A 15,588-nucleotide genomic window follows, 5' to 3' on the forward strand; every position below is an offset into this window, starting at 1 on the left:
CTTTTTTTCAAGAAGACATTTTCATTTCTTGATGCAAATGATTCACAAACCCCCTTGACTATCTGTATATTTACTACTGCTGTTTCATAATATTTAGAGCAGGCATTGCTGCCAAGTGCAAACACATCAAGAGGACAGGGCATTGACATAGTTCACATTTGACATTAGCCTGCTAGCTAAAACCATGTAGTCAGTCAACAGTAGCATATTAAGTACATAACAGGGGTAATGATGAATCTGTGATCACTTGATTTGTTCTGCAGTTTTTTAAAACTTTAGTAACCTTCATTAAGTTTCACTCACCTTACTGCCATGACAGTAGTTGCCCTCTTGGCTCCAGTTAGGAGCTCCACCTGAAGGAAAGGGACGTTCATTAACCCAGTAACCTAGGCAATATAATTCAGTGCTGATGCAACCTCTACAGAGCTAACGAGTTAATATCACTCAAAAAAAAAAAAACACATCAGATTGAAAACTTGTCCTCATTTACTAATGCTTAATGACATTTGGGACTAACATTAGCATCTTACTGCCTCTTACACTAGAACCAGGCCTGCAAACTGCTGAAGCATATAATGAGTCAGATAAAAACCAAACACTGCCAACAGATAGAATGAATTTGAAGCACACACCACAAGTGTTTGCAAAATTAATGAAACTGCGATAAGTGTCTTCCCTCCAACACTGCATACAGTACCTAGACCGAAAAATTTAAGTAGATGAATTTTAACGAGCCATTTACTTGGAACAATTACCCTTGTTTAACATCAGCCTGGAAAAATATGCACTGTAAAGACCAGGCTTGATGCAATTAGTCTACTGACCATGCTTTCCTATTCTTTATTTTTTCGAGGGCCACCACCACGGTGGACATAAATCCCAAATGGTCATGGCTGTACATGTATAGGTGTGACCGAATGCTTGATAAAAACATGCCTTTCAGAATGAAGCACCTTCTAAAATTGCTGTGGAGGTGGTGCAACCTTTTGTGACTAATAGAAAAAATTTTTCTTGTGCTGCTGCCTCTTGGCTTCTGTCAAAACTGGTTTTTTCACTCTGCCCTATAACGTCTACCACCGAGCTAGCTTAGGAGTGTTCCTACTTCCCCTAGCTTACTTCCACATGCTGATGCCCCTGCTTACACACTTTATAATCGACATTCTCGTTTTATGATTTTTACCTTGTTTATTATCACTCAAAGAACTGCCACAATATGCTTGCGTGCATGGCTCTTCAACAGGTGTGCAATTAGTACTTAGTTTAGAGGCAGGCGCTTGTACAAGTCAGCAATACTGCCGCGCATGCATCAATTTTCATGATGCGTGTGAGGACTGATAGAATATAGCCTGGCAATCTAACATTTGAGTACTGCAAGTTTCTCCTTTGCTTTACTTTTCTGACATGTGCGCACCACTGAGCTTGCTTACGGGCAGCTCACATGGCGTGCCTCAATTTTGCTATGGCCACGCTTCCCTGGGGCCATATTCTCCAATGATCCATGTGATTTTCCATTCTTCTGGCCTTCCGTAATAAGTTTCGACATAGATCATAGGCTGCCACACCGCTGTCTTTGCTGGGATGGCACTCTCAGGGCGACACATGATTAACTATGGAAAATGAAATGGAAATTTTCAAAATACCGGCCCTAGTTGTGTCAATCTTATTTATAGCATAAAAGTAGGTTGTGTGAATATAACATTTGTACAATATTAATTATGGTAGTTTATCTAAGTATTCAACAATAAACCATGTTTAAAAATGTACACGTTAAAAATATTGTCACTTTATTGCCACCTAAAAAATTATTTGCCTGTTCTTTGAAGAAGTGAAGGATTGTTCTTTGAAGCTCTGAAGAATTTAAACCTGCAATAAAAAAAATGTGACCCTCAAAGGGTTAAAAAATTACAATCCCCCCAAAAAAAGAAACCCTACAAGCAAACATTTCTTTTTATTTTGAGGAATAAATTTCCCCTGACACTGCAGCTTTTCGAAGGATATGATTACCAATTATTCATGCAAAGCAAGCATATGAAAAATAAGTTTACAATTGTTAACTATAAGTAAACCAGGATTAAACAAGTAGTCAGCACACATACTACTCCAACAAGGTCCCCTCGGCCGTACTCCCCCACCATTTCCCGTTTGCCATCAGCCCTCGTCAGCACAGAACGGAGACGTCCACTGAGCACAATGGCTGTAGACTCAGCCTTGTCGTCCTGCCTGCACAGGAATGTAAGAACATAAAAGTGCTAAAACTAATTATGCATGCTGAAGCACCAAACAAAACATTAACAAAGCAACAAGACAATGTAACTGAGAACCTTTTTAATACTCAACTCTCTACAGTAATTTCAACTCAACAACAGATTTAAAATAATATACTTGAAACACAATAAAGAAATTCGAGTTTTGACCAAAAGGTAAAGCACTGATAGTGATAGCAAAGTAGACAATTACACGATGTAGAAGTAATAGTTTTATTGGTAGTATAAATTACAGTAAACATTCACTTACTAATTAAATTAATATGCGTGGTGTCACGTGCACAGAGGCAAACATGAACAGATCTCAATGACCACAAACACTCGCTGTCACAATGCTGGCGTGATGAAGAGTCGCAGCGGTGGCATGCGTATGCTTCGTGAAGCTTCTTGTTTCAATTAGTCTCCAAAACTTGATTACATCCCCTCCAACATGAGGAATGCCAACACACGAAGCCACAAGCCATCTCGGCTTGGCTATGCTTTGCACCTGCCACAGATAACCTCCAAGATAGGACACGTGGAGCTGCATTCAGCTGGGCGCTCACCTGCCCCTCTCCTCCAGTTGACGCACGCTTGATTATATTAATCCCCCCCCCCCCCCAAACATTGGGCAAGTGGGAAGACAGTGCGCATCAAGCCGTTATCACTCTTGGCTTACCCTCCAACCCTTTCCCTCGCACCTACAGCATACGGCATGTGGGGTGCAAGAGGACGTTACTGCGCTTGGACATTGTATGGAACTTTATACCAATGCTGACAGCTGAAATTAGCCTGGAGTTGTACTATAATTCCTATTGCAATAAAATTGTGCAAGACTGATTCCCTTAAAGGGCAACTCCGGTGATTATTTGACCACGTCAAGATAATAAAATTTTGAGGTTCCGAGACACCCTTCTCATGCGTTTCATAGTAGAATTGTTCTGCAAATTCGAAAATAATTTTAGCTAAGCAAAGAAGCACAAAAACAAAACCGAAACCTGACCAAGCTGCCAAGCAAACCTATTTGTGTGACGTCACAAGCGGCAAACCAACAGGGAAGGCGTGGAAGGCATGTCGGTCTCACCCGCGTGGAGAACAAAAGCAGCGAAGAGCAGACACACAGCTGATTCCTGACTGTGCCGGACCTTTGGGTGACAGTGTCAGCTACGATTCCAACAAATCCAGTGCCCATGAGCAAAATACTGCACTGCAACATAAAGACTGGAAGGGCAGCCCTAACCACTGATTTTATACGTGCTGCTTGCTATTTTAGGTGTTTTACCCCTTCTCATGAAAGCGTTTCGCATGCTCACTATAGGATGTTGTGGAGCACTGCTTTCTGCACTTGTATCCCGGAAGAATGCTGCTAACAGTCCAAAGCACCGACCAGTGCATTTGTTTACATTGGCAGGTACAGTGATCACTCGCCGTTCTCTTGAAATATAATGCTAGCTGCGCATCAGTAACATCAAATTATGTCTGAACATAGCAAAACACACGGATTTTCAGTATGTAAATACTGTTGCATCACTCTGAGTCCCGCTGACGGGAGCGACCACAGACCTTCGAAAACAGCAAGCGGGAGACCATAGTATGGGAGCATTGTTATGCTGTCTTCTTATCATTCTTCATAGCCTTTTCATGCACACAATTAATGCGTTTCATAATGTAGACATAGATTAGGATTTTCCACACATGATCATTCATTTTAAGAATGCATAGTTTTCTCACGGAAATGCTGATACCATTGATATACCATTGAATGTTGATACCATTGTTGGCAGCTGAACAGGCAGTTGTTTATGCTGCTGTATCGAAGGGGCCTTCGCTTGCTGCCCACTTGGGATAGGAGGCAAACAGTGCATCTCGGTAAGTAATGAGTTAGCACAACAGTATGTAAAAATACAAGTATGTGCATAGTCACATCTAACTTACGGAAGTGCCGGCGAGTGCGAGTGGCAGCATTCGAGAATGGCAACATACGAATGTTGATAGTGTACCATGTCGTTGATTTTAACTTTTTTTGTGTGGACTGTATGAAATGAAGGATGCTTTATTTCAAATTTGTATGGTCAAAACTGAGCAACAAAAGCAGTTTTCTTCATCCTAATGGCTTAATTAGCTTTAGGTGAGTGGCTTAGATCTGCCAGTAGTAGAAGGATAACCTCAGCGACTGTGATAGCTTAACGTCAGCTGAATGCACTCGACATTGGCTCAAACTGTGTATGCAGATGCCAAGGACTGAAGTTAGCGTAGCCAACAACACAACACTACTTGCCACCCATCTCTTGCCTGTCCACACAGTATGTAACTTTTCACAACAGCAACTTCTCTCGCCAAACACTATCACCCTATCACTACCTCACTCCTTGGCCCCTGTGTCTGCCATTCATTCCCAGTATGCTCCGCACATGCCGCCTTTTACATCATAACATAATGTGGCCAGTAACTGAGGATTAAGCATGGCAGGTGGTTCGAGGGAATTAACGAAATTCACTTATAAAGAATATGTGTAACTCTCAATCCTGATGTTATTAAAAAATGATGGAAATGTGCACAAGAATGCACTCAGCAAATTTCATTGAGATCCGCTGACCTCAAAAAATCGCCGGAGTTAACCTGCAAAGGCCAACTGCAAAAAAATTTCACTTCGGCTAATAAATGAGTATTTTATACTGCTGAAGTAATCCTGGGAAAGCCAGAGAGCTGGTAATTGTCTCATTTTTCTTACTAAAGGCCTGTAAATAACACTTAAGCATACAATGAGTGCACGGGTGATTTGCGGATATGACATAAGTCCCAGCACGTCGCCTCAGATCTTTCAGTGCAGCACAAGTGACTGCAGATGGTGCCTAATTTTGAAGGTCAGGCCGAGGAGCTGCACATTCTGAGTCATGCGTCAGTTTCGGTGAGCAGTAATGGCAGTGATTTTTCAGTTTTAGTATTAAAAATGTACATTCTTGTGAGCCTTTCAAGATGCATCCACTCATATTTCAAATGTGAAATTTTGCATGGAGGTCGCGCTATATCTACACAACCTAAAAATATGCTCTTTATGTGGTCTGAAATTCCATTACAGTTGGCCTTTAAGCTCTTCCACATGTCTTCTATTACTCAAAGATTGGAGATAACCAGTGAAATATGTCATTTTTTATAGATAGTTCAGACCATTGAGCAGGTAATGTTTATATAAAAGTGGCCATAAAAAGGAACTTGCCTATATACAGCTCGGCCAGACTCAATGTAGACCCACTCCAAGGCAAAGTCAATCTGGCGCACGAAAGGTGATAGCCGTTCAATCACAGACCGTGCCATGAACAACACCGCTGTGGGGTTCATGCGCAGAATCCTGCAAATGACAGAAGCAAGCTGCACACAAGGCATGAGGAAAGAGTACCATACATAAAATATGCCGGTAAATTAGGCAGACAAAAATGTGACTATCACAGTATTATGCAACAAATATTCCTTGGGGCTTGGAGTGTTATTCAGTGTCACATTTTTTTCTTAACTGCCAGAGTACACTAATTTGGGTGATAAATCCATACAGAACCTTTTTGCAATAACCCATTGTTACATTGTTCAATATATTTGACAAATATTTTATTGCAGGGCACCTGAGGAGGATAATACAGGTCACTTCACTTCTATCAAAATATTTTATAGAAGCATGGTTACTATTCCAAAGTGATGAGTGGTCAAGTCAAGTTCAATTGCCAATAATTAAAACTTTATGTTGCCACATTCACCAAGGCAGCAGCATATCCAGTAAAACAATATCAAATTCAGCTTCGGCAAGTGACATCTCAAACTCAGACGGAGCTCGAAGTAAACAGTGACAAACACTGACAATGTGCACTTATGTGCTTATTGGAGATACCATTCAGATTCAGAATTTTCTGTTAGAAGTGGAACAAAAAAAGTAAGGTGAACTTATTTCTGAACATTCAGTTTTAAATAAGGAGAGTCAGTATTCCAGGTCAATTTGGCACAGGAGACTATAATGATGTAGGAAATTATGCTTGGAAATGCTGTGATTTAAATGTATTAAATATGTGGCTAAGATGGACTATGCACAGATTTGGGTACTTGTTCTGTGAACATTCTGGCACACCCCATGACCTTTGTGCGAGCATTTGCCTGCTCCTGTACCCTTTCCGCCACAGCAGGGTTGGTATAGCGTTGCATTTTCTGTTGCTCAATTCTATGCCACTTTTTATGCACTGTTCAAGGCTGACTGATCCCATTGATAACACAGGTGGACAAGTTAATGACCAGGTTATCACTCAGTTTCTGGAGCAGAGCAGTTGCTCTGCTCCAGAAAGTCCAGTGATCTGTTCCATTGAGTCAGTGTTGATAGTAATCAAGCCCTTGGCCCCTCACTCTTGAGGTCAAACATTGCGTGGCTAAGTCAAACATTGCGTGGCTAAGGCTTTTTAGCAGTAGGACTACTTTTAGCAGTAGCACTATGCAAGGCTTTTCGGCAAGGTGTTCGAAAAGCAGCAGTGCAAGTTATGCTCTAAGTACAGGTGTGAGACACGATAGGTGAGCTCAAGTTGAAACGATTCCCAAAGGGGCCATTGCATGAGAGAAAAAGTGTGCATACCATACGTTGTGACCCAGAGAGGTCTCCTCTGCGCTCACTCTCGCAGCTGCACTGAGCATGACCAGAACAGCAAGGGCTAAATTCCCATCAACAGTCTCAACAGGCCACTGAACATTAGGGGTAGACAAAATGCTGACAAAATGCAATGCCAAGTGGACACATCTAAGTTAAGTTGGAGCAATTTTAAGTGAGGTGATACTAAATTTGTGGATTAAGCACATTATACATACACTCGCTACTATTTCAATAAGCCATCAAGGCTGAAATGACTACTGAGACTGCAATACGCAAACAGAAGGATCTCAGTGACCGAATAAGGACTGGTACAAATTTTCTGACCATTTCTTTTTCAAGCTCCTGCCAATATGCATTCATCAAAAAAAAAATAACAGTTGTGGCGGACCTTCTTCAGAACCTCCAACTGTTGAGCGATCCACAAAAAGCCAGACACTATCTGGTGAACATTATGATGTTATGGAAGTGTAGCCACCACCTGAGAAACGTACAGTGGTACAAGATCTAGGATCAAAAAAGATGATGATTGAATGTCATTCCTTCAAGAAGCTACAATAACAGTATTTGAGACAAATGGATAAAGTTGCCTTTGTGTGGCTTCTCTTTGTCGACAATCATGTCTCAAAGACTGTGATCTTTTTTTCATGATATAATATCAACTAGCCTGCCAGCCTACCCCACTCTAATTAATTATGGGCTTTAATATGGTACAAATGCTGCAACAAGAAGTGCTGAATGATCTGAATAAGTGCAAGTTATGGTGATCACCAGTGATGAGGCGGCACACTACATATTTCTGTCAGCATGGTCAACCATATTAAATGTTTTACTTCTTGTTAAGAAGTAAAATTAAAACTATCGGCAAGGTTACAACCACTGCAGGAACAACAAAACTGCCAAAGCTAAGAAAAAATGTAATCTGAGTGCTGTTTGTTCCCGATAAATGAAATGTAGTAGACAAAAGCATGCTGCTTCCAACATTTCCCATTAGATTTCAGTTAACTCTACCTACAACCTACTATTAAAAGTTACTTAAATATACCTTACAATGCCTGCACCGGGCATTAGAAAGTAACACATCCTATTAAAATAATGTATGCTACCAAGGAGAATGCATTTCTCATCTGCACATAATAGTTTGACAGGTACCTCGGAGCAGCTCATTTAGTGCCAAATCCATATTTATTTTTATTTCTTGTATATATCCCATTAAGACGAAACTAGTAAATGCGAAGTTTTGGATATTAGGAACCACCTGTGAACATTTAGCTGGTTTCCCATAGACACAATATAAAAAAAATTCACTTAATGTCAATCTGTTATGAGGTGAAGCCAAACTTCAGCAGCCACCAATGACGTCTGCTACTCAGCTCAACAAGAGGCCCGCATCAGCAGACTTGGAAGAGGTGATTCTGCTCACCGTCATAATTTGCTTCCTACATGTAAAACGAATTATGTTTCTGTGGACACAATGCCTGCATTAGCATCGAGAATGACATGGAAACCTGCCAGGCTGACACCACAGAAACAATAATTGAGGAGCTCCTTGATGTGCCTCCTAGGCAAGAATACTGCCCACGAATGCAAGAACTAGCCTTACACATGACACAGCAGATAATGCTCTTAATGCTTTTGTGCATTTTTTTAAACAACATCAGGGCACTGAAGAATTTTGAGCAACCTAGGTGAAATGCCTGCTATTGTAACAAGGCACAGATTTGCAGTGCCAGCAAGCAACTCAATCAGTGCTTTGTGCCACACAAATCCAGCAAATCTCTCTTCTGTATATTTGCCTTTTGATTTTGATGCAGTTTCATTTAGAGCAGATATTTCGGTGTACCAGGAATAGCAGATATTAAGTTCTTTGGATAACTTCTGTTAAAGAGACACTATAGACACTAAATCAGTTTAGGCTACCGTATTTACTCGTATAATGAATGCACTCGCGTAATGAGCGCAGCCCTTACTTTTCCAATCAAGAAATGTGTTTTTTTCTTCTTTTTATCGCATAATGATCGCATCCTTAACTTGCTGCCGTGAAGTAGGAGAGGCACTGTACGATTCAGTGTGTGATATGGCTTTCAAAGGGTGCGATGATGTCCGATGTCGTGTCGAACGCCGAATCGTACCATGTCTCCTACTTTTATTGCGATAGCAATTATGTGGACGCTCCAGGCACATTTTTGCTGTCATTGTCGTCATCGCCGCGCGCCGCACGGTGTAGGTGTGAGTGAAAGTGTGCGAGGAAAGCCGACGATCACGGCTCAATCTCGTGCGCCATCTTTCATCGTGCAAAAGGCCCTGAGGTAGGGGGGTGGGGACGGCGCCGTTGTACTCTGGCAGCAACTGCACATTGCACAACTGTGCCCGAGGGGCGCCGACGATAGCGGCTCAATCTCCCGCGTGCAAGAGAGGAAAACGGGAAGGAAACATGCAGTCTTTCGTTGCACGGACGGCACCGGGTGTAGGGGAGAGAGAGAGGGGGGGTGCGCGGCATTTTACTCCGACAGCAACTGCGCATTGTGCGGCCGCGCCGTGCCCTATCTTCCAAGCGATCTGCATCAGGACTGAGTTGATGGCGGCTCATACCTTCGTGTGTGCTGCATTTTCGCCGCTCAGTTTGCATTGAAGCAAATGTTTGCAGGTTTATACAGCCAATAAAACTACTACCCTTACTTTGAGTAGCTGTCTACACATTTGCTATCCCAATCAATGGTTCGCATTTCTGGTGAAATTGACTTTTTTAGAGGTGGCTGTGGAAAAAAAAAATTGCTCAAAACCCTCAGAAGACTGGAGGGAACTGTAGCGCAAATCATGAGGCTAGTCAGAAGGATAACAAATAAACATAGCGGGATGAAAGAGGAAAACACGATCAGGTTAATACAGGCCTTTATAATAAGTAGAATAGTATACGTAGCGCCGTACCTAAAATGGCAGGTCGCGGAAAAGATCAAACTAGAATGCCTCATTTGGAAAATATACAATCTAGCCATAGGACTACCGATCAGCACCAGCACGGACAAGTTGCTGCAATTAGGCCTACACAACACGATAGACGAGCTCATTGAAGCGCATGCAATGTACGGCACAATATGAACGCCTCTCTAAGACTAGAGCAGGCAGACACATCCTAGAGAAATTAAGACATAGGTTACCACACACAGCACGGTGTCAAGGTGGACATCCCGAGAAAGACGAAGGAAAGATTGGTAATAGCTCCCATACCAAAGAACATGCATCCAGAACACAATAAGGACAGAAGAGAGAACAGAGCGAAGCAAATACAGAAGAAATTCGGCAGCGACAAGGGCGCAGTGTTCGTAGATGCGGCTCAATACAGTCGCAGACAGGGGTTTACGGCAGCCGTAATCGATAGGGAGAAACAGTGCAAGACGTGCACGACGATACGCACCACAAGTAACGAGATAGCTGAAGAAGTAGCCATAGCGCTCGCAGTAGCTCAGACTAACGCAACCGTGATAGTCAGCGACTCTCAGACGGCAATAAGAAATTTGCCAATGGCCGAATCTCCCCGGAGGCACTACGCATTCTTCTTGCAGGAGGCCAAAATTACAAAAGAAAGATCATACATCACCTGGACACCCGCTCACACCCTCGCGGAGGACGGCAACAACGAGACGGCACACGACGCGGCTCGAGGGCTTACGGACCAAGCCGCAGTCGCAAGTGATGCCCCGACACCCTCCGGACATGACGGTGCGGTAAATGAGTGGGAGTGGGAGGACAGGATGACAACATATAATGACATTACGAAACATTATAGGTTACAGAGGCGCATATTCCCGCGACCTCACGCAAAATTGACAAAAAAGCAGTTTGTCGCATGGCGGCAGTTACAAACTAGGACGTATCCGAATCCTGCGCTCTCGCACATCATGTATCCGGATGTATATCCTACGGACAAATGCAAAACATGTGAATCCAGAGCCACTCTGGAGCATATATTATGGGAGTGCCGAGGGATAAATAACAATAAAAAAAATGCGGCCTCTAGCAGCAGCCTTCGCATGCGCTGAGAAGCCGCGCTGCTCAGCCCCGCCCTCGAGGATCAACTATGGGCCATCCAGCGGGCCGAGGATGCCGCCAGGACCCACGAACTCCTGGCCGTCACCTAGGCGGGGCCTTTGGCCCTCCCCACCAACTCGCAGGGCACACAATAAAGTTCTTTCCTCCTCCTCCTCAAAATTTTACCCCGCATAATGAACAGCCGCATGTTTTTCTGGAAAGAAAGTGCGTCCATTATGAGAGTAAATACATTATTTACTTTAATTTTGTGGTAATGGGTTAATTAGAAGAGAAAATGATGGACAAACTTCCTTTTTTTGGATTTCATGCCAAAACCCCAGCCCTAGTAGTACGTCAGTGTGACATCACGGAAGTACAGTCAAACCTTGACATAACAAAGTTGTACTTGCAGCGAAAAACTTTGCTAAACTGTTACTTTTGTTAATTCGAGGTCGTAAATTTTCAGCAGTAAAAACAACTTCACAAATTCTCAGAGCAATCCTGGTGGATAGTATCTTGTCAGTAAGTAATCGCAAGAAGGTTGGGCCATAATAGCATGGTTATGAGCACCAGCGCGTTCCAAGAGCAATGTATTGATGTGGCTCATGACATCCAGAGTTGCGGGTGTTTTGTTGTGCGGCGCCGTAAGTCTTGCGTGCCATGGCTGACCATCCTTAGTGCCCGCAGCAGTCATGAGATGGTGCCCACAAATTAGAAATAGAAGTGTACAAAGATATAGATATTCATCCTAAAAATAAAGAAAGTCACAGTTTCAACAGGAAGGCAGAGCACTGAGGTGATAGCAAGAGACACTACACAAAGCAAGGTTTGTAGATTTATCAGTGTGGCTCACAGCGTCTAAGAGTAGTGCGTGTTTTGTCACACAGCGCCTTAAATCTTGGGCACCATGGCTGACTATGCACGGCACCCGCCGCCATCATCAGACGGCTCCCATAAATGAATAACAACAGTGTAAAATTATACCAATATTCGGACTGAAAAAAGAGTCAGTTTCGCCAGAAAGATGGAGCATTGATGGCGATAGCAAAGAGAGAACTACACGAAGTAAGGTTCGTAGTTGTTTACCAACACAACAAATGATTCAGCGGTGTTTCCTGCTCCGGCGTGCGAGCTTTGACGGTGTTTTTGCCACTCAACCATTTTATATAGAAGGATGCTTGAAAATAGCTTTTGACATTTTTATAATCTTTTGCTAGATTTAGCAGGCATACAGGCTCTCAGTACATGCTTGAAATGGCCAAAAACACTGTTCAATTGAAACCATATCACAAAATTACTTTGTTAGATCACAAAAACAATTAGAGTAAAACCTCGTTAAACTGTATCTGCTAAAACAGTAGTTTCATTTTAAAAGTAGTAAAGTCAAATCCTCGACTCAGGGGCCATCAAACATAATGCGTTTTTTATCTGCATAAACCATACCAGCTTGATGCTTATGTATCGGTTAACACATAGTGTTTCCACTTTTCGTCACGCAATCACGGCGGTGCGTCATCCCCATCGTGCGGTGCGGCCCGGCAGAACAACAAGCCTCAAAGGTCAGAACAAGGGACTTCAAGCGCCCTGTGCATTTCCGCATGAAGCCACATCAACATCAACATCACTTCGGCACCGTGCCAGAGCACTGTGGCGTCATGCAAGCTAGGACTCTCGTCATGCTGAAGCTTGGATAAAAAACACAACACTAAGAGCTCAGCATAGAAGAAAAATTGGACATCATTTGTGCTACCAAACGTGGCATGAAGAAGTCGGCTCTGGCACGCAGCAAGGATCTACCACTGACTACGGTGTATGGCATTTGGAATACGAAGAAGTTGCTCGGCAGCACTGCTACGACTGCAAATGGATGTCAGCTACTAGGTTCGACTTTTCGCCATTGTTTCCTGTTTGCTGCCGAAGGGTTGCCTAATGACAGCGATGAGGACGACACGGAAAGTGACAGCAAGGGCAATTCAGGCCCAACAGTGGCAAAATCTGCATGTTATGTCGGCCTCATGAATGCAATCATCGCGACGAGAACTGCACCCTGCAATGAAAAAGGCACCCCACGACTTCTGCAGCGCTACCGCACTCGTGCACGGAGAATATGCAATGCCAATGAGGAATATGCCATGCGAGTGTTTGCTGAGAAGAGGGGCCTGGCTGAAAAGTGGGCTCGCAATTTCAGTAAGTTCGAGGGCGCTGTCGTCGTTGCTAGGCCGCCATGGCATCAAACGAAAATGATAGACTTTTGTCGCACAAAGTGAGTAAATACTGCTTGTTTTTGCCCTTTCATCGCACTCTCTCCGAGTTCCGTTTCTGACAGGTAAGTGGGCGATCTCACACTATTTCAGTTAAGCAGTACTACCGGTTAGTACATACTTTTTCCGAGCTGTGGTTAACTATGGTTTAACGAGGTTTCGCTGTACATGGTTTTCAATGGAACTAAGATCGGGAAATGAAAATAGTTTGTTATATTGTAAATTTTGTTAAATCGAGGTTCAACTATATTTTCCTATATTTTGGCTGTTATGGCATAAGACAGTTATTCAAACTTGCCAAGGTCACCCTTTGGCTCCTTTAGAATACAACGTTGTTCATTTTTACCAGAACATAATCAACTAGGCTCAAGCAGATGCAGTCAAATTCCATGATGTCATAGCAAGCTGATGTGGGAACTTCAGGCAGTGTCGCCACCCATCTTTCGTTCTTGCATTCTTTCTGGCTCACCAAGCCTCTTCTTACAGTAAGAGTGGATTTCCTGGTATTGTTGAAGGGTAAGTTACTAATACAGCTCAACTTATTTTTCTTTTTAGTGTTTCTTTAAAGGGCCCCTCACCAGGTCTGGCCATTCTGAGTTGACAAGTGCAGAGCATACAAAGCACAATAACGATGTCTGCAAACTATTACCTCGCTACGCACCGCAGAAAGAGCTGAAATTTCAAACCAAATGCTGTTTTCCCTTCTCCCCACGGACACTGCGCTCCAAGCTAGAGGATGACGTACACGTGCTAGTGTCCCTACGTACACACGTTTGTGCTGTAACGTCGCTCTGGTGACATGTGACTTCAAGAATTATTCAAGGCAACCGCTGTTATTTGTGTAATATGTTGCTCGAATAGAGGAATTAATGCTTAAAGAAACAACAAAACACAAACCGAATGTCTGCACGTTTTTGTTTTACTTTGTACTGCAGCAAGAGAGATGTACTTCCATTTCGTCAGCTTGTTCCCACGTCGTGCAGTCGCGCATGCAGATACCGAAACTATGTCATTTACCGCCGTGTTCCAGCATGGGATCATGCTCTTTGATCAGCTGGTGTCTGCATCAGTATTCGTGTAGCACTGACTTATATCACTAGTCAAGTGTCCTCGTGCACAGCGTGCAAAATCTCGCATGTGAGGTTGTCAGTGGAAGTGCACCGCGCCACAAAAAAGCAAGAAGCAAAAAAAAAAAAAAAAAAAAAAAGTGGGGCCCATGACGTATGCGTCACGCAACCCTCGAGGGCCGTTATGGGGAACACAGGGAAGGAATTTCGCTTGCGGAGGCAAGATGGGGCAAGTGGAGAGAGTGTCTCGCTTGGCAGTGGAGCTCGCCTCCTGAAATTATGGGTTTGAGGCACTGAAATATTTCTATCTCGGCTATTAATGAGCTGATCTGAACATGTTTGTGGCAGAACGCTCCCTAGAGGACACGTAACAACTTCCACCGTATCACCCAAGTTTGCTATGGGGCCTGGTGAGGAGCCCTTTAAGACAAACCTCTGATAAAACGAAAAAACTTTCACAGTATTTTCGAGTTCGTTTTAATAGATGTCTCCTGTAACACTAGCAAAACCTTTATAAATTTATCTTAGGAGCACATACACCTACTTTGCACTTTGCCACATGTATTGTGCAGCTTCACTCACTCGTAGCACTGTGTGGATGTCAGGAAGGCCACACGAGATGCTACCTTGGCTTTGCGGGAGAAGATGGGCGACTCGCCTGTCAGCACCTCCAGGGCGCCTGTGATGTCGCCCACATGAGCAATGTACAGCATGTCCTGTAACATACCGGACCCACTTCTCAGACGTCTGTTATGCCACCATACACCATCAGCATAAATTGAAATGCAAAGAGGTAAAGAAAGATCAGAATGATGGTTACACATAAATACAGTAGAACCTTGTCTATACATTCCCATTACGTACATTTTCCCAGCACGAACATTCGCAATCGAGAACACAAAAAATTACCCAACAGAGTTACGCTCATTTTTTGCTGGTTCATACGTTCCCGGTAAACACAATTTTTCGGCACCAACATTCAGTAATCACCAAACTGCGATCGTATGAAATGTTTCCAGGCTGGTAGATCTCGTGTAAATAAGAAATGTGCGAGGCACGCGTGATTGTGAACAGTAAATAGCTGCTCGCTGCGGCAGCCTCACCACAATACTCGCCCGCCCGTCTCACATGAACATGATGGCGTGCATCGGTTCTCATTTCGGTACCAGCAAATCTTCTCCTCAGTCGTCGCACATGGCATTCACAGCTATCACCGCCAATCCTATTACGATACCATCTTCGCCTATCTTTTTCACAGTGCGTGGTGCCGTCAGAAGTGCAGTGCATGGTTTTAATAGGCGATAACCCAAATGTGCCGCCTTTCCCCGCTGTAGACTGTGATCGTATGTTTTCCGGCCGCTTGATACCAT

At 43.4% G+C, this 15,588-nt stretch overlaps 1 protein-coding gene across 9 annotated transcripts in view; it reads right to left on the reverse strand.

The window, feature by feature from the left end:
• The window catches only part of LOC142582194 (neuropathy target esterase sws-like), a 198,602-nt gene that overhangs the window by 127,475 nt on the left and 55,539 nt on the right, over positions 1 to 15,588 (reverse strand). For all 9 annotated transcript variants that reach the window (XR_012828395.1, XR_012828394.1, XM_075691623.1 and 6 more), the window contains exons 14-17: positions 14,801 to 14,934; positions 5,457 to 5,592; positions 2,097 to 2,216; positions 304 to 353 (exon numbers count right to left, since the gene is read on the reverse strand). Coding sequence is in view for 7 of the 9 variants with exons in the window: in XM_075691623.1 (XP_075547738.1) it covers positions 304 to 353; positions 2,097 to 2,216; positions 5,457 to 5,592; positions 14,801 to 14,934 (440 nt within the window). In the remaining 2 variants the exon portion in view is untranslated. The remainder of the gene's footprint in view (positions 1 to 303; positions 354 to 2,096; positions 2,217 to 5,456; positions 5,593 to 14,800; positions 14,935 to 15,588) is intronic.

This window comes from Dermacentor variabilis, chromosome 1 (assembly GCF_050947875.1).
Source record: "Dermacentor variabilis isolate Ectoservices chromosome 1, ASM5094787v1, whole genome shotgun sequence".
Lineage (NCBI taxonomy): Eukaryota > Metazoa > Arthropoda > Arachnida > Ixodida > Ixodidae > Dermacentor > Dermacentor variabilis.